The sequence below is a fragment of the Lepidochelys kempii genome, chromosome 1 (genome assembly GCF_965140285.1).
Source record: "Lepidochelys kempii isolate rLepKem1 chromosome 1, rLepKem1.hap1, whole genome shotgun sequence".
Lineage (NCBI taxonomy): Eukaryota > Metazoa > Chordata > Testudines > Cheloniidae > Lepidochelys > Lepidochelys kempii.
The window spans coordinates 152,559,646-152,573,683 of record NC_136380.1 but is presented as its reverse complement, the minus strand read 5'-3'; the positions used below and the strand labels follow the sequence as shown (position 1 = coordinate 152,573,683).

Here is a 14,038-nt window from a genome sequence, read left to right as displayed (position 1 = left end):
GACTCCACTCCCTTACACCATCCCTTCAACATTCTTTTACCCACATCAGATGCTTCCTTTCTAGAGTGGAGGAAGATGAGTTCTTATTCTAGCTATTGCCAACATAGTGTTGCCAGTTCCCATGTTTTTTATCATAAGTTTTGCAAACTTTGATATTTTTCTTAAAGTCCCAACTCTTGTAGATTAGTGATTACTGTATAGTCTTTTGTCTGGTGTAAAAAATTTCCCTGGAACCTAACCCCCCTATTTACATTAATTCTTATTTACATTAATTCCCTTAACATCGTTTTGCTTAAAGTAGCATTTTTCAGGCTATATACAGGAATATAACTACAATTGTTAAGCAAGGAGTTACTGAACATGAGAATCTCAGCTTTCATTTAAAAAAACAAAGTAAAGTTTCTGTCCCTTCTGCTTATGGAGGAGAGCCTAAAAACGTGACACAAGGGTAGCCTCGTACCTCAAAATCCAAGGACAAATACCTCCCCTCCCCCAAAATATTTTTTTTAAAAATCTCATGATTTGCGGTGCTTGATTCATGATTTTTGAGCACTGGAGGTTGGAAATACTGGAAACTTCTGAGCAACCAAAGCAGCGCAAGTGCAGGACATCTGATATGGGGGCTGTGGGGGATGGAATTTTCCAGGTCTAAACTAGCAGTGAGTGCCATCCCTATTGTCCTACTGCTGTTACAGGAGGAGCTCTGAGCTGGCACCCATTTGCTTCTTTCTCTGGTCCACTGTTGCGAGAGAAGGGATTGGAACTAGTAGCGTATTGCCTTCCCCTCATACAGCTCCTGAAAGGGGATCTGGACTGGTGGAAGTGGAGGTGGAAGGAGATCTCATGGCAAGCTTCCTCCCACTGTTCCCACACTAAAGAGAGTAGTGATCCCAGCTTGCAAATGGCTGAGTCAATGCCAGATGGCATCCCTCTCAAGTGTCCTGCATAGAGCAGGACATCTCATATCTGGCCCTGATTTGTAAAGTTGTCCTTTGGTCCCACATTGCTATTGGAAAGTCCCACATTGGCACCTGGACACAACCACACCCAGTGGTAGATACATCCACCTTGCCTGATACATGTGGTGCTGTGTCTGCCCCACTCCCTTCTAAAGTAGCATGCAGCTGAGAAAGTTTTCCATAGACCAAGTTGGGCTGTGGGTGTGGATGGCTTAGGGAGGACCCATTTGGGGCCAAAGTCTCTGACAGAGGGGAGGGTGTGCTGAGGGTCACTGACACAGGGGCCTGGTAACTGTGGCCCTGCCTCAGCACAGGGGGCTGGACTTGATCTCCTTTAAGGGTCTCTTGCATCTCTCCATTTCTAATATTCCATGATCAGAACAAATGGTCTTTTTCTTTTAAATAGTGGTTTTCCACATAATGTGCTTTTAGTACCCAAAATCATTTAGTTCCGTTGTAATAAGGTCCAGGCTATTTACACCCTTGTATGTAATTAAAAAACAAAACAAAACTGTGTGTTCAAGAAAACAATAATGTCCCTCATTTCAGTATGGGGATTGAGAGGCAAGCCGTGTGGTGGGGGTCCCAAGCAGTAAACTGCTGCGTGTATATCAGGGTGAGATCCTTTGTCTTGTGATTTTGCTGGAGGGCGGGAGGGAAGAGGGCTGTAACAAAATCCTTTCAGTTCACTCCTAGTCCCTTGCAGGCAGGCCGAGCTATGCCAGCGTTGGCAAGGTGTAACAGAGAGAGCCCCCCGAGCTGTCTGTCAGAGGTAGGTATTGTCTGCCCGGGACCGGGTATGGTAGCACTGGGGTGTGGGGCTTTGATCGTTTCCAGGCTGGAGACCAGCCAGCGATCAGGGCTCTGAGCGTCCATGGCTCCTACAGGAACTCTTGCAAACTCCGCCAGAGGGAGAACCCAGAGCCGCCTTCAAATGCATCTGAAAGGGGTGAGACTTGGCGGGAGAGACGGGGAAGGCAGCTGGGCCACAGGCTCCCTGCAGCTCGGCGCGGCGTCCCGGGCCGCTGGGGGGCGCGGGCTGGGGGAGCTCAGAGCTGCGGCGGCGGCGGCAGCAGCAGGAGGAGGGAGGAGTTTGCCGCGGAGCCCCCGAGCCCGCGCGGAGAATGTCTCTGTCCCGCTCCTCCGCCTGCCCCCTAGTCGCTCAGCCTCCGGCGGGGAAGGGACTCAGCCGCGCAACATGGGGAGCCGCTCGCTCTGCTTAGCCTGGCTGCTGGCCTTGGGCGTGTGCCTGAGCCTCGCGTATGAAGGTAGGGGAGCGGGGCGCCTTACCCTGCTGCAGCCGAGGGCGCCTGTGCTGGGGCGGGGGCTCCGGCCAGGGGAGCCTGCGCTCCCAGCCCTGAGACGCTGCTGCAGCGGGGCAGGGGCTCCGCAGTCACTCGCCTTCCTTTGCAGCAACAGCCCCTGGCCAGGCTCCTGGGAGAGGGACGCGTCCGTTTCTAGCCTCCCCTGGCCCAGCCTAGGTGCGCCCCGCTGGCCTTCGGGTGGAGTCCTCCCTCGCCGAGCCCCCCTTCGCCAGGTGTTAGCTTGGCTGCTCCCCTGCGTAGCCCAGCGCCCCCTCCCCCGGCCTGCTGTGTGACTTGGGTTGGGACGGGAGCGGGATACCAACGTGCCTTGATTTCCCTGCGCACAGATAGACCCAGAAGCGGTCCCCTGCCTGGGCTCCTCGCGTTCATTCAAACGCTGGTCTGTTGACGTGGGAGTAGCTGTAAAAATCTCTCGCACAACTCTTGCAAATATCTAACTTCACCGTAGACTGTAGAGGCGTGCTGGGCATTTCTTGTTGCCCTGGCTAGCAGGCAGTGTTGCAACTCCTTCCCAGCTCCTCTATTGACATTGAAGTCTCGCATCTTTCCAGGACTAAGCCCTGCGCAAACTAGACACTGAGAGGCAGAGTTACTAGCCTGGAAAGGCTTTCTGTATTTCCGTTGAAGTCAGCCCTTTCTGAAGAAAGTACAATCCTGGGGGTGTGGGGGAGAGGTAACATATGGGATCTCTTAGTTTACACTAGTAAAATATTAAGTGATCTACACATGTTTTTACAGAAACACAAGCCGTGTCATCTGCTTTTTAATGTCTTTTTAATATTTATTGATTTTCCATTCTTTGTGGCACCCTCTTACTGTTTGACAAATGTGTGCTATTTTATTTGGCAAACATGGATTTACTTTGTGTTTCTCGTGGCACTGAAATGAACAAAGCCTTTCTTGTTCTTTTAGCTCCCTGCATTTGTACCAGCATCATAAAAGCTATCAGAAGAGGGCTCTTGAAGTAGTGTTTGTTACTTACTTGCTATATGGGAATGTGCAGGAGGTCTGCACACTTTTTTTTTTTTTTAATTGCTGGTTCTGAAAAAAAGTGGGATAAAAACATTAAATAAAATTTCTCTGTGTCAGAGCTTTTTGGATTATTTGTTTTTAAAACATGCAATTTTTTGGTTTCAAAAAGACAGTGTCTTAAAGAGACAGTGTCTATGTTGGTTCCACAATGCACATTCATGTTGTCAAAGGTTATCAGCCTTCCAAAATAATGGCTACAATAACACTTAAATTAAGGGACCAAAGCCAGCATATCTACCCACTGCTCTGCATTTCCTGCTCTGTTGATGCAGGCCTAAAGGTATGGTACCTTGACTCATCACACCTTTTTCCTGTAAAGCTGGTGGAAGACAGTTAAGGTGCACATAGAAGTCCATGTAAGGAGCATGGAATGTCTGTGGTATTTTTAGTTGAGGAGAAGGGCAAATGTGGGACCTCTCAGCTTCCCAATGTTCTTTAAGGATCTCAGTACTTAATATCAGGTTTCAGAGTAACAGCCGTGTTAGTCTGTATTCGCAAAAAGAAAAGGAGTACTTGTGGCACCTTAGAGACTAACCAATTTATTTGAGCATGAGCTTTCGTGAGCTACAGCTCACTTCATCGGATGCATACCGTGGAAACTGCAGCAGACTTTATATATACACAGAGAATATGAAACAATACCTCCTCCCACCCCACTGTCCTGCTGGTAATAGCTTATCTAAAGTGATCATCAGGTTGGGCCATTTCCAGCACAAATCCAGGTTTTCTCACCCTCCACCCCCCCCCCACACAAATTCACTCTCCTGCTGGTGATAGCCCATCCAAAGTGACAACTCTTTACACAATGTGCATGATAATCAAGTTGGGCCAAATGGCCAAATGGCCCAACTTGATTATCATGCACATTGTGTAAAGAGTTGTCACTTTGGATGGGCTATCACCAGCAGGAGAGTGAATTTGTGTGTGGGGGGTGTGGAGGGTGAGAAAACCTGGATTTGTGCTGGAAATGGCCCAACCTGATGATCACTTTAGATAAGCTATTACCAGCAGGACAGTGGGGTGGGAGGAGGTATTGTTTCATATTCTCTGTGTATATATAAAGTCTGCTGCAGTTTCCACGGTATGCATCCGATGAAGTGAGCTGTAGCTCACGAAAGCTCATGCTCAAATAAATTGGTTAGTCTCTAAGGTGCCACAAGTACTCCTTTTCTTTTTGCGAGTACTTAATATAGGATTACTGAGGATTTCTTCATCTAGCTTCCCTTCCCGATATCCCATCTGTGACTGGGCACAAAGAGGGTTAATCTTAGTTTCCATTTTCAGTGACAGAAAGTTTGCATGGTGATGTAGTTTTGCTTCTTAGTAGTTACAGCAGGTTGCTTTTGTTTGTTTTTGTTAATTGTTTTAATTTAATTAGAGGTTAATTAACTAAAAGTATTTTAGAATAATCTTGTGAAGTGCCACAACTGGACCATAAATAGGTAAGTTGTAGCCATCATACTCCTAAAAAACTGTACTGCACTTATTCTAATGCTGTCTTTCTCAAAGTATCACATGTATTTTATCAAGTTTTAAGCTGGAAACTGAAATTTGCATTCATTCCCAAGGCAAAAGGAAATCAGAGTCTGTAGCTCTCTGCTCCTTTAAAACAGCTATCTTGCCAAATTAAGATATGTCAAAATGGTAACAGATCTACCCATCTGAAATTAATGCACAAAAACAAAGCTGTTCAAAACTAATGGGTATTTGTCAATTCAGCTAAGGATGTATTTGTCTAGGATCACAGAAGATAGAAGCAGTAAACAAGTAAGTGTGATTCATAATGTAATCCAGGAATCTACAACTGTAGAACCTCTGCTCATTGTTGACATAAGTTGTTGTTTGGGTCCAGGAGCATTCTTTGCTTGAACAATAGTCCTGATCTTTGGGGATAGTAAAATTAGATATGTTTCAAAGTAGCAGCCGTGTTAGTCTGTATCCATAAAAAGAAAAGGAGTACTTAATTTGTTAGTCTCTAAGGTGCCACAAGTATTCCTTTTCTTTTTAAAATTAGATATGTGACTATTATAATGAGCTGAAGTTTGTCTATTTTTGTTGGCATGTTTCAGTTAATTTCCTTCCAACACAAAGATGCTGGAACACAAATTTGCATTGTTTCTGTAATAAACACTAAGGTATTAAAAACATCAATTGCTAATTCAATGAAGTCAACAGAAATATCTGCACTGCCATTTCTCTGAGAGTTGCTGCTGCCAGATTCTGTTTCTTTGCTTGGGAGGACAGTTGAGCGCCTTACATTGCAGGTCATGTTGATGCTATTCTTTATCTGGTCTGCATGAAAATGCTAATATCCAGTGTTTGGCTTTCCTCTTAAGAGTCCAAACATGTCGCTACTGCTCTGTGTCCAGTCTCTGCTTACCCAGACTTCAAAAATCCAAGTCTTTGCTCATAATCTTTGAGATGACTGCACAATGGCCTGCTTGTCTCAGCTTTCATTGCATTTGAAATTCCAATTTTCCTTTTCCTTGTAGTGGCGAAGACTCCGAGGCAGTGAAAATCAGTAGCAACTGTATTGATAAACCTACTGTATAGTTAAAAGATTACACATTCCATTGGCCTTATCATTTAATATAATAAAAATGTTTGTTTTCTTCTCAAATATTTCTTTTCGGTCAATATAAAATCTACTGTAATTATAAATAAGTGTTTTCTTTTCTCCCTTGGAGTTACTTTAATCTAGAATTGTCAGCTGTTAAATGTGAAATACCTTTGAGTAGACATGGATAGACTTTTAAATGATGAATTAAAAAATCTCATTGTGTCAATGCTATATTAAATACAAACAAATCATACTGTACATCCATTTTAACTCTCTGTTGCAGTCAAAGAATTTGGTAATTGGTCGTTTCTGCTGATAAAGAAAAGCACCCTGTGTTAGATCCAGGCAGAGCTTCTGTTATTTCAATAATAATTTGTTACCTAAACATGGAAAATAGTTTCTTTTGGCTACTGCTCTTGAAGTGAGACAGTTCAGCTTGCCAACTTATTAGCAATGCTGTGTTTCTGGGCTCCATATTCTGAATTCAACAGTATACAGCATTCAAAAGCAGTGCTCACCCTTTGGGGGCCCTAAGCAGGAATATTCTGAGACCTCCCCACAACACATACTAAAAAAGAGAATGGGGAGTCCCTTGAGCTGCTCAGGGCCCTAAGCAATTGCCTAGTTTGCTTATGCCTAGCGCTGGCTCTGACAGTGTTCTACACACCACGCTTCAGATACTTCTTTTCACAATGCCTTGATTAAAGTAAGTCTTTGAATAGCGGTTGATGGTTCTGATGGTGTGCAGTAAAAACTACTCAAGTCAAGATTACTTGAACCTTGTTTGGATAATTCTATGGGATATTCACATACTCCTTCATTTTCCTATCACTTTTGCTAATCATCAAAACGATTACAGTGTCAGCTTCGGAATACCTAGATTCCTTGTAACAGGTTCAAATCCCAGCAGGTTAACTCAGCTCTGTCTTTTGGAAGTGGTTAAATTCAGTTCCATGCAGTTTACTGTAGCGAAGTCTTTCTGATGAAGTTTTAAATACAGGAGTCTTTCTACTCTTTATTTTATTTTATTCTTTTGGTATTTGGCCCAAATCTTCTTTCCAGGGATTTGAGAGGGAAAATAATTTGTGGAATTCTTCCTTGGAGACTTCTGCTCTTTGCAGTCTCTTCCTGTGGAGGTTCCCTCCTCTGATCTTTTTCCTTAGGCAGTTGTAGGCTTTAGGATAGTTCAGCAAGACGGTTAAAGTCCTGAATTGTAACCATTCGAAAAAAAGGTGGTTGTACTGCTCTCATCACCATAGTATCTGAGCACCTTCCAGTAGTGCTGTAACCAGGGGAGGGGACAGATGTTAACAGTGTCTTGAGCGGTAAAATGATTCCTGTATGTATATATTTCAGCCAGTTCTTTGGGATCCTGGGAATGAAATAATAAGACACTGAATGAGTATATGATATTCATGAGAGGAACTCAATGTGCTCTCTTCTCTCTTCACATCAGTTTCAGTGGATGGAAATGAGGAAAATCATATCTAAAATAAAGTTCATAGTAAGTAGGCACAGTTTTAAAGAAGAGATCTCAGACAGGAACAGAACGTAAGTGACCAGTGGATGGACCATGAATCTTTTGAGTGACTGGCTTGAAGAGAAAGGTATGAAAACAATTTAAGAAGTTTTTCAAATATTGAAAACAAAGCAGTCAAAAACTTTTTTAAATTGATTATTTTGAGGAAGGCTATATGTGTATACTCACATTGTGATATTTCTCAACCTCCTAGTTTGGTTGGTTTTTGAAAAACAATAGCTGTTTTCAAATATTATTATTTGTATTACAGTAATGTGTAGAAGCCACAACTGCTGTACATGCATTCAGACAGTCTCTGCCCTGAAGAGTTTTCAACCTAAACAGACAAAGAATGAGAGGGGAAACTGAGAAGAGATGTTAAGTGACTTGCTGAGGTCATGCAGCAGGCTATTGGCAAAATTGGGATTAGAACCCAGCCCCATCTCCTGATTCTCAGTCTAGGGCCCTATCCGCTGGTCCATGCTGTAGAGGAATTCTGGAAATACCTACACTACTTGTGCTGTGAAACACATGGCTTTCAGCTTCCTGTCCTGGGTGTCTGAGAATTGTTTCCAGATAGAGTCTGCTGTCTTTTTATTAATAATCATGGAGAAAATAGTGTGTGTATGTGGGATCTCTTAGTGCTTTTGGATGTGCATAAACCACTCCTGTCGAGTTCAGTGGCAGCTGCACCCATGAATCCTAATGCAGAACAAGAGTTTTACTTTTGGCCAGCTATGCCTTCTATTTACAGATCCTAACTTCGTGTACCTACAGGAAAGTGTTACAGAAAATGACACAGTACAGTATGCCAAACAGTAAACCATAGCAACCTCTATACGTGACCAATCTTTTTCTGCCCAACCCACTTTACTGAAAGGTTCCTGCGCAGTAGAGCCGGTAAGTCCTCTGATGGGTAGACTTAGCCTACTAACAATTCAGCAACATCTTGGGAATTTTGTACTGATGAGAAACCAAACATGAGATCATATAAATAAAAGGGCGAGGTTTCAAAAAAATCACTGAGTATACGAGATGGCCAGCTCTTATTTTACCTGCATTAAAATAGACGTCCCTAGCGAGATTCTATAGTGTACATAGAACAACCACATAATGGCTTGGATGGGCATATGTATGCAAGCACTGGTGATGGCAAAGGAGACATGCAAGACAGCTCTTGCTGACAAGTTACTCGCATCTACAAATTAGTGAATCCATTTTATTGGTTGTTACAGTTCATCTCTGTTGCAATAAACAAAGATGCCTATGACTACCTGTCAAGGTTCCTTCCCCACTCTGAACTCTAGGGTACAGATGTGGGGACCTGCATGAAAACCTCCTAAGCTTACTTTTACCAGCTTAGGTTAAAACTTCTCTAAGGTACAAATTAATTTTACCCTTTGCCCTTGGAATTTCCACTGCTACCACCAAACTTTAACTGGGTTTACTGGGAAATGTAGTTTGGACACGTCTTTCCCCCCAAAATCCTTCCAACCCTTGTACCCCACTTCCTGGGGAAGGTTTGGTAAAAATCCTCACCAATTTGCATAGTGACCACAGACCCAAAGCCTTGGATCTTAGAACAATGAAAAAGCATTCAGTTTTCTTACAAGAAGACTTTTAATAGAAGTAAAGGAATCACCTCTGTAAATTCAGCAGGGTAGATACCTTACAGGGTAATTAGATTCAAACATAGAGAATACCTCTAGGCAAAACCTTAAGTTACAAAAAAGACACACAGACAGGAATAGTCATTCTATTCAGCACAGTTCTTTTCTCAGCCATTTAAAGAAATCATAATCTAACACATACCTAGCTAGATTACTTACTAAAAGTTCTAAGACTCCATTCCTATTCTGTCCCCGGCAAAAGCAGCATACAGACAGATACAGACCCTTTGTTTTTCTCCCTCCTCCCCGCTTTTGAAAGTATCTTGTCTCCTCATTGGTCACTTTGGTCAGGTGAGGTTACCTTTAGCTTCTTAACCCTTTACAGGTGAGAGGATTTTTCCTCTGGCCAGGAGGAATTTTCAAGGGGTTTACCCTTCCCTTTATATTTATGACACTACCATTTGGAATATTAAAGCTGCAGATTCACAAACAATTTGATAATGAGAAGATGCATTTTACTGAGGTTTTGTCATCTCCCATAGATAGCAATAGGCTAAAATAGTTGTTACAAACAAATGATAGAAAACAAATTCCTTCCGGGAATGTCAGGGCAAATGGAATGGGTACAGTTCAGGTCACATAGTGGCTGAAAAAGATATGGAGTACAAAACCAGGAACACTGTTGTACCAGTGCTCTATTATTGTATGAAACTAGTGCATGGAATAAGACACTGAGCTAGGAGTCTGGAGACCTGGTTTCTATTTCCAGCCATGTCATTTATTCATTGTGCAACCTTGGGCAAGTTACTTCGCCTCCCTCTGCTTCATTTGCCCCATCTGTAGAATAGGAATAGTAATAATACCTAGCTCTGTAAAAGTGCTTTGAGATTAATGGATAAAAAGTGCTACATAGCTGAAAAGTATAATTTATGTTTCAGGCACATTTAGATGCTAGAGTAGAGCATATTACTGGAGCTACACGTGGACTTCAGCAGCATTTCAGGCATCTTGACAGCTTTTACGGGCTTTGGATATCTGTGTAAAAGCCATTCAAGCAATGGTCATATGCATTCTTTTACACGGATGTGCTCCAAGTCTAACCAATGAAGCTGGATGTCTTGCTTATATATATCCAAGTTAAAAATCAAACATTGCTTGAGACTGGGTTACTGCAGAGACGACTCATTGATAATTCCTTAACATGGTATCGGCAGCTATCTCTGATGCCATCTACAAAGGTGATGAAGACTGTGTTATACAGGGGCTGTGACAGCATCTGGGGCAAAGAATACTAGGTAGCCTCAAACACATGTTTGCTGTTTCAGGTTTCAAATGGGACCTGGTCAGTCTCTGACTTACTTTATTTTTCCGGGAGTGAAATGCTGGGAAATTTTGAGAAATCATCTTTTAATCAAGGCATGGACTTTTTTTTTAGTTCAGTAAATTAAAAGGTTAGTGCATACAGAGTTGTTGGCTGACAGTGAGCACTCTTCCACGGTTTCTAGCTATTAATTATATTTAAAGGAGCACCATAAAAGTTGTTCAGAGTAAAAAATTATGTTGCAGGACCTTAAAAGGGGTTCCAAATTATATCTCTTAACTTCCATGATTCTGATCTTTGCTGTAACTTGAAATAACTGCTCATAAATTGAGATTTCCTGGAGCTTTAAATAACCTAAACTTCTGATGTATTGTTTTGTCTTCATATGAAGATGAGCAGGGTGATTTCTCATGTTTTTAAGGGGATTCTGTCAACATGAAACTGCTCAGTTTTACAAAATGAACAAATCATTCTGATGAAGTTGTCCTGCCCCTAAATTCCCCTGTAATATGTTTTAACTCGTTTGGCCAGGTTTCTTGTTGTGGGTGGGCTTGCTTGCTCGCTCGTTCGTTTGTTTTAATGTTTTTCTCCTTTCTTTTGCTATGCAAAAGACACAGGTAAACAAGCGGAAGTGACTATACAGGGAAAAGTAGATATTGACTTGACACGAAGTGCTGTCAAATGCAGAAAATAAACTTTAAAAAGAGAAGAATATTTCTCTTTCTCAGTCATAGTAGAGTAACTCCTTGCTTAACGTTGTAGTTATGTTCCTGAAAAATGCGACTTTAAGCGAAACGATGTTAAGCGAATCCAATTTCCCCATGAGAATTATTGTAAATAGGGGGGGTTAGGTTCCAGGGAAATTTTTTTCACCAGACACAAGACTATAGATATAGATATATACACACATGCACAGTATAAACTTTAAACAAACAATTTAATGCTGTACACAGCGATGATGATTGTGAAGCTTGGTTGAGGTGGTGAAGTCAGAGCGTGGAAGAGGATGGGATATTTCCCAAGGAATGTCTTGCTGCTAAATGATGAACTAGCTTTTGGCTGAGCCCTCAAGGGTTAACCCATTGTTGCTAATGTAGCCTCACACTCTACAAGGCAGCATGAATGGAGGGAGGGGAGACAACCTGGCAGACAGAGACACACACCCTGTGTGTGAGAGAGAGAGAGAGAGAGAGATGCGCATTGCCCCTTTAAGTACACTGACCCCACTCTAAGTACACTGCCTTGTTAAGCAGATCAGCAAGTTGAGATGGCAGCTGCTCCCAGGAAGCTCCCTCCGTCCTGAGCCTGTCGTGTCTCTCCCCCCCCCCCCCCCCAATGGAGATGGGGCAAGTGGGATGCAGGAGCAGGGGGGAGGGGGACACCTTGACATTAGCCTCCCTCTCTTCCCTCCCCTACGCAGCAAGCAGGAGGCTCCCGGGAGCAGCTCCAAGGCAGAGGACAGGAGCAACACATGGCAGTGGCGGGAGGGCCAGCTGAACTGCCTGGCAATTGATAGCCTGCTGGGCGGCTGCTGCACAGGGAACTTAGGGGAGCGGGGAGCTGATGGGGGTCTGCAGGTCCACCCTGGTTCCAAGCCCCCACCAGCTAGCTCCACCGGGCTGCTCTTCCTGCAAGCAGTGGACAAATCAGGCAGCTGCCAAACGACGTTATAAGGGAGTATTGCACAACTTTAAACAAGCATGTTCTCTAACTGATCAGCAGTGTAACAACGTTAACTGGGACTACTTTAAGTGAGGAGTTACTGTATAATATTAGGGGTTACTTGGTAGCAATGCTTTTTTTTTTTTTCAAAGACAAATGTTTAAGTTGATGTCCATGTTATAAATCCTGCATAGTGAAGAGAGGAAGGGCTTTTAGGATGGGAGTGATAAAGTAAGATGACCAGCATGCATAGCTGAATATATCAAACAACTTGATACTAGCTAATATTAACATTGGACGTTTCTGCTGAAAAGATTATTCCATGAGAAAAGAATCACTAGTGGTTTTATGGTCTGAGCTGGTGTTTCTGTTCACTTCTGTTGTATCTCAGGTGTCAGAGTAGCAGCCGTGTTAGTTTGTATTCGCAAAAAGAAAAGGAGGACTTGTGGCACCTGAGAGACTAACCAATGTATTAGTCTCTAAGGAGCCACAAGTCCTCCTTTTCTTTTTGTTGTATCTCAGCTTGTCTTTCTAACAACTTCTGGATGTGTTGCTGCCACCTAATACTCAACATGCCAGCCTTTGTGGTCCATTTGTTAAATTTTGAAACACACCCCTTCACACTTTTTCCCACACTCTGAATGAGCTCCCTTTAAACATCTGCAAAACTACCTCTTTGTCCTCCTTCAAATCCCTTCTTAAAACTCTCCTTTGCGGCGATGTCTGCAAACTACTTGACAACGGTTAGGCTGCTGGTGTGCTGAAACCAACAGCCTATCATGCTGGCCAGTGTTGTCTCATTTGTATGTGCTGCTCCCCTTGTTTGTTTTTATTATGTTTACCTATTGTCTCTTGGCTTATACTAGATTGTACGCTCTCTGGGGCACAGACGATTGTTTAGGTCTGTGTTTGTACAGTGTATAGCACAATGGGGTCCTGATCTGTGACTGGGGCCTCATGGCACTACCGCAGAACAAATAGTAATAAAGAACATAGGCATTGACTTTTTTATTTTTTCCCCAGGTGCTCCACCTCCACTCTGCCCTAAGGCCCTGGCCCTGCTCAGTCCCTCCCCCCAAGGCTCCTCCCTCTCCCTGCCCCCGCTCCACCCTCTCCCCAAGGCCTTTGCCCACCTGCCGCTCACTGCTCTCCCCCCTCCCCTAAGCTCCTCCCCAAGCCACTGATCAGCTCTTTGGCGGCGCCCATGGAGCTGGTTCCTATGATAAAGAATATCATTTCCAAAACACTTTTCTGCCAAGTCCTCTCCTTGTATCCCTTTTGTTACTGCTGAAAACACTGTCTATCCTACCACCCGTTTCTCAGTCTTGGCGCTATCTTCAACTCCCCTCTCTCTCTCTCTTTTTCCCCTCATAGGTTAATATAGCAGTCACATGGGGGGGGTACACTTCCAAGCTCCACCCCCAAGACAAATGCCATCCATCTGAGATGTCTAAATGAGGGACCATTCATAGCAGACAGGGCCCTTGTTTAAAATATGATCCTATGTGCTCTACTGGGCTCCTTGGGTTTGCATGTGCTTTGGTGGGGCTAGCAGGGCTCTGCAGGCCTGGCTTTCCCAGGATGGGGCTTGGAGACCCTTCCTTCTCTTTCCAGACACATGCATTAACCCACACTGAAATAGATAACTTATCATTTTTGGGAACCTTGCTGAGAGAGGGACATGGCCTTTTCACACCTCCCCGGTGTATTGTTTCAGCTGGCCCTCTGCAGAGCTAGGCTGACATCATCACATGGGTTATGCTCGTTTAATCTCCTCAACATTATCTTCATAATCATAAGGGCTAGTTTATTAAATTAAAGTGTAAGTTGTGGAGTACAACATGGCAGCCCCTGCAAAAATACCACGTTGCTGAGACACTGCAAACCGCTCCAAGTCAAGGCGGGTTAAATAGGACATTTTTTGTGATGTCGTTTTGTATCCTATTCAGTCAGTAGGGGCCTGATCCAAAGGCCATTAAAGTCAATGGAGAGACTTCTGTGGGCTTCTGATTAGGCCCTGTGAGAACCCAGGGCAAACCGCTCTGTCTAA

General features: G+C 43.6%; 1 protein-coding gene across 2 annotated transcripts in view; it reads left to right on the top strand.

The window, feature by feature from the left end:
• Positions 1 to 1,818: 1,818 nt before the first annotated feature.
• The window catches only part of SRPX (sushi repeat containing protein X-linked), a 73,455-nt gene continuing 61,235 nt past the window's right edge, over positions 1,819 to 14,038 (top strand). The window contains exon 1 of one of the 2 annotated variants that reach the window (XM_073328353.1): positions 1,819 to 2,227. In XM_073328353.1, coding sequence (XP_073184454.1) covers positions 1,834 to 2,227 — 394 coding nt within the window. In that variant the 5' untranslated portion in view covers positions 1,819 to 1,833. The remainder of the gene's footprint in view (positions 2,228 to 14,038) is intronic. The other variant, XM_073328360.1, reaches the window with a different exon arrangement.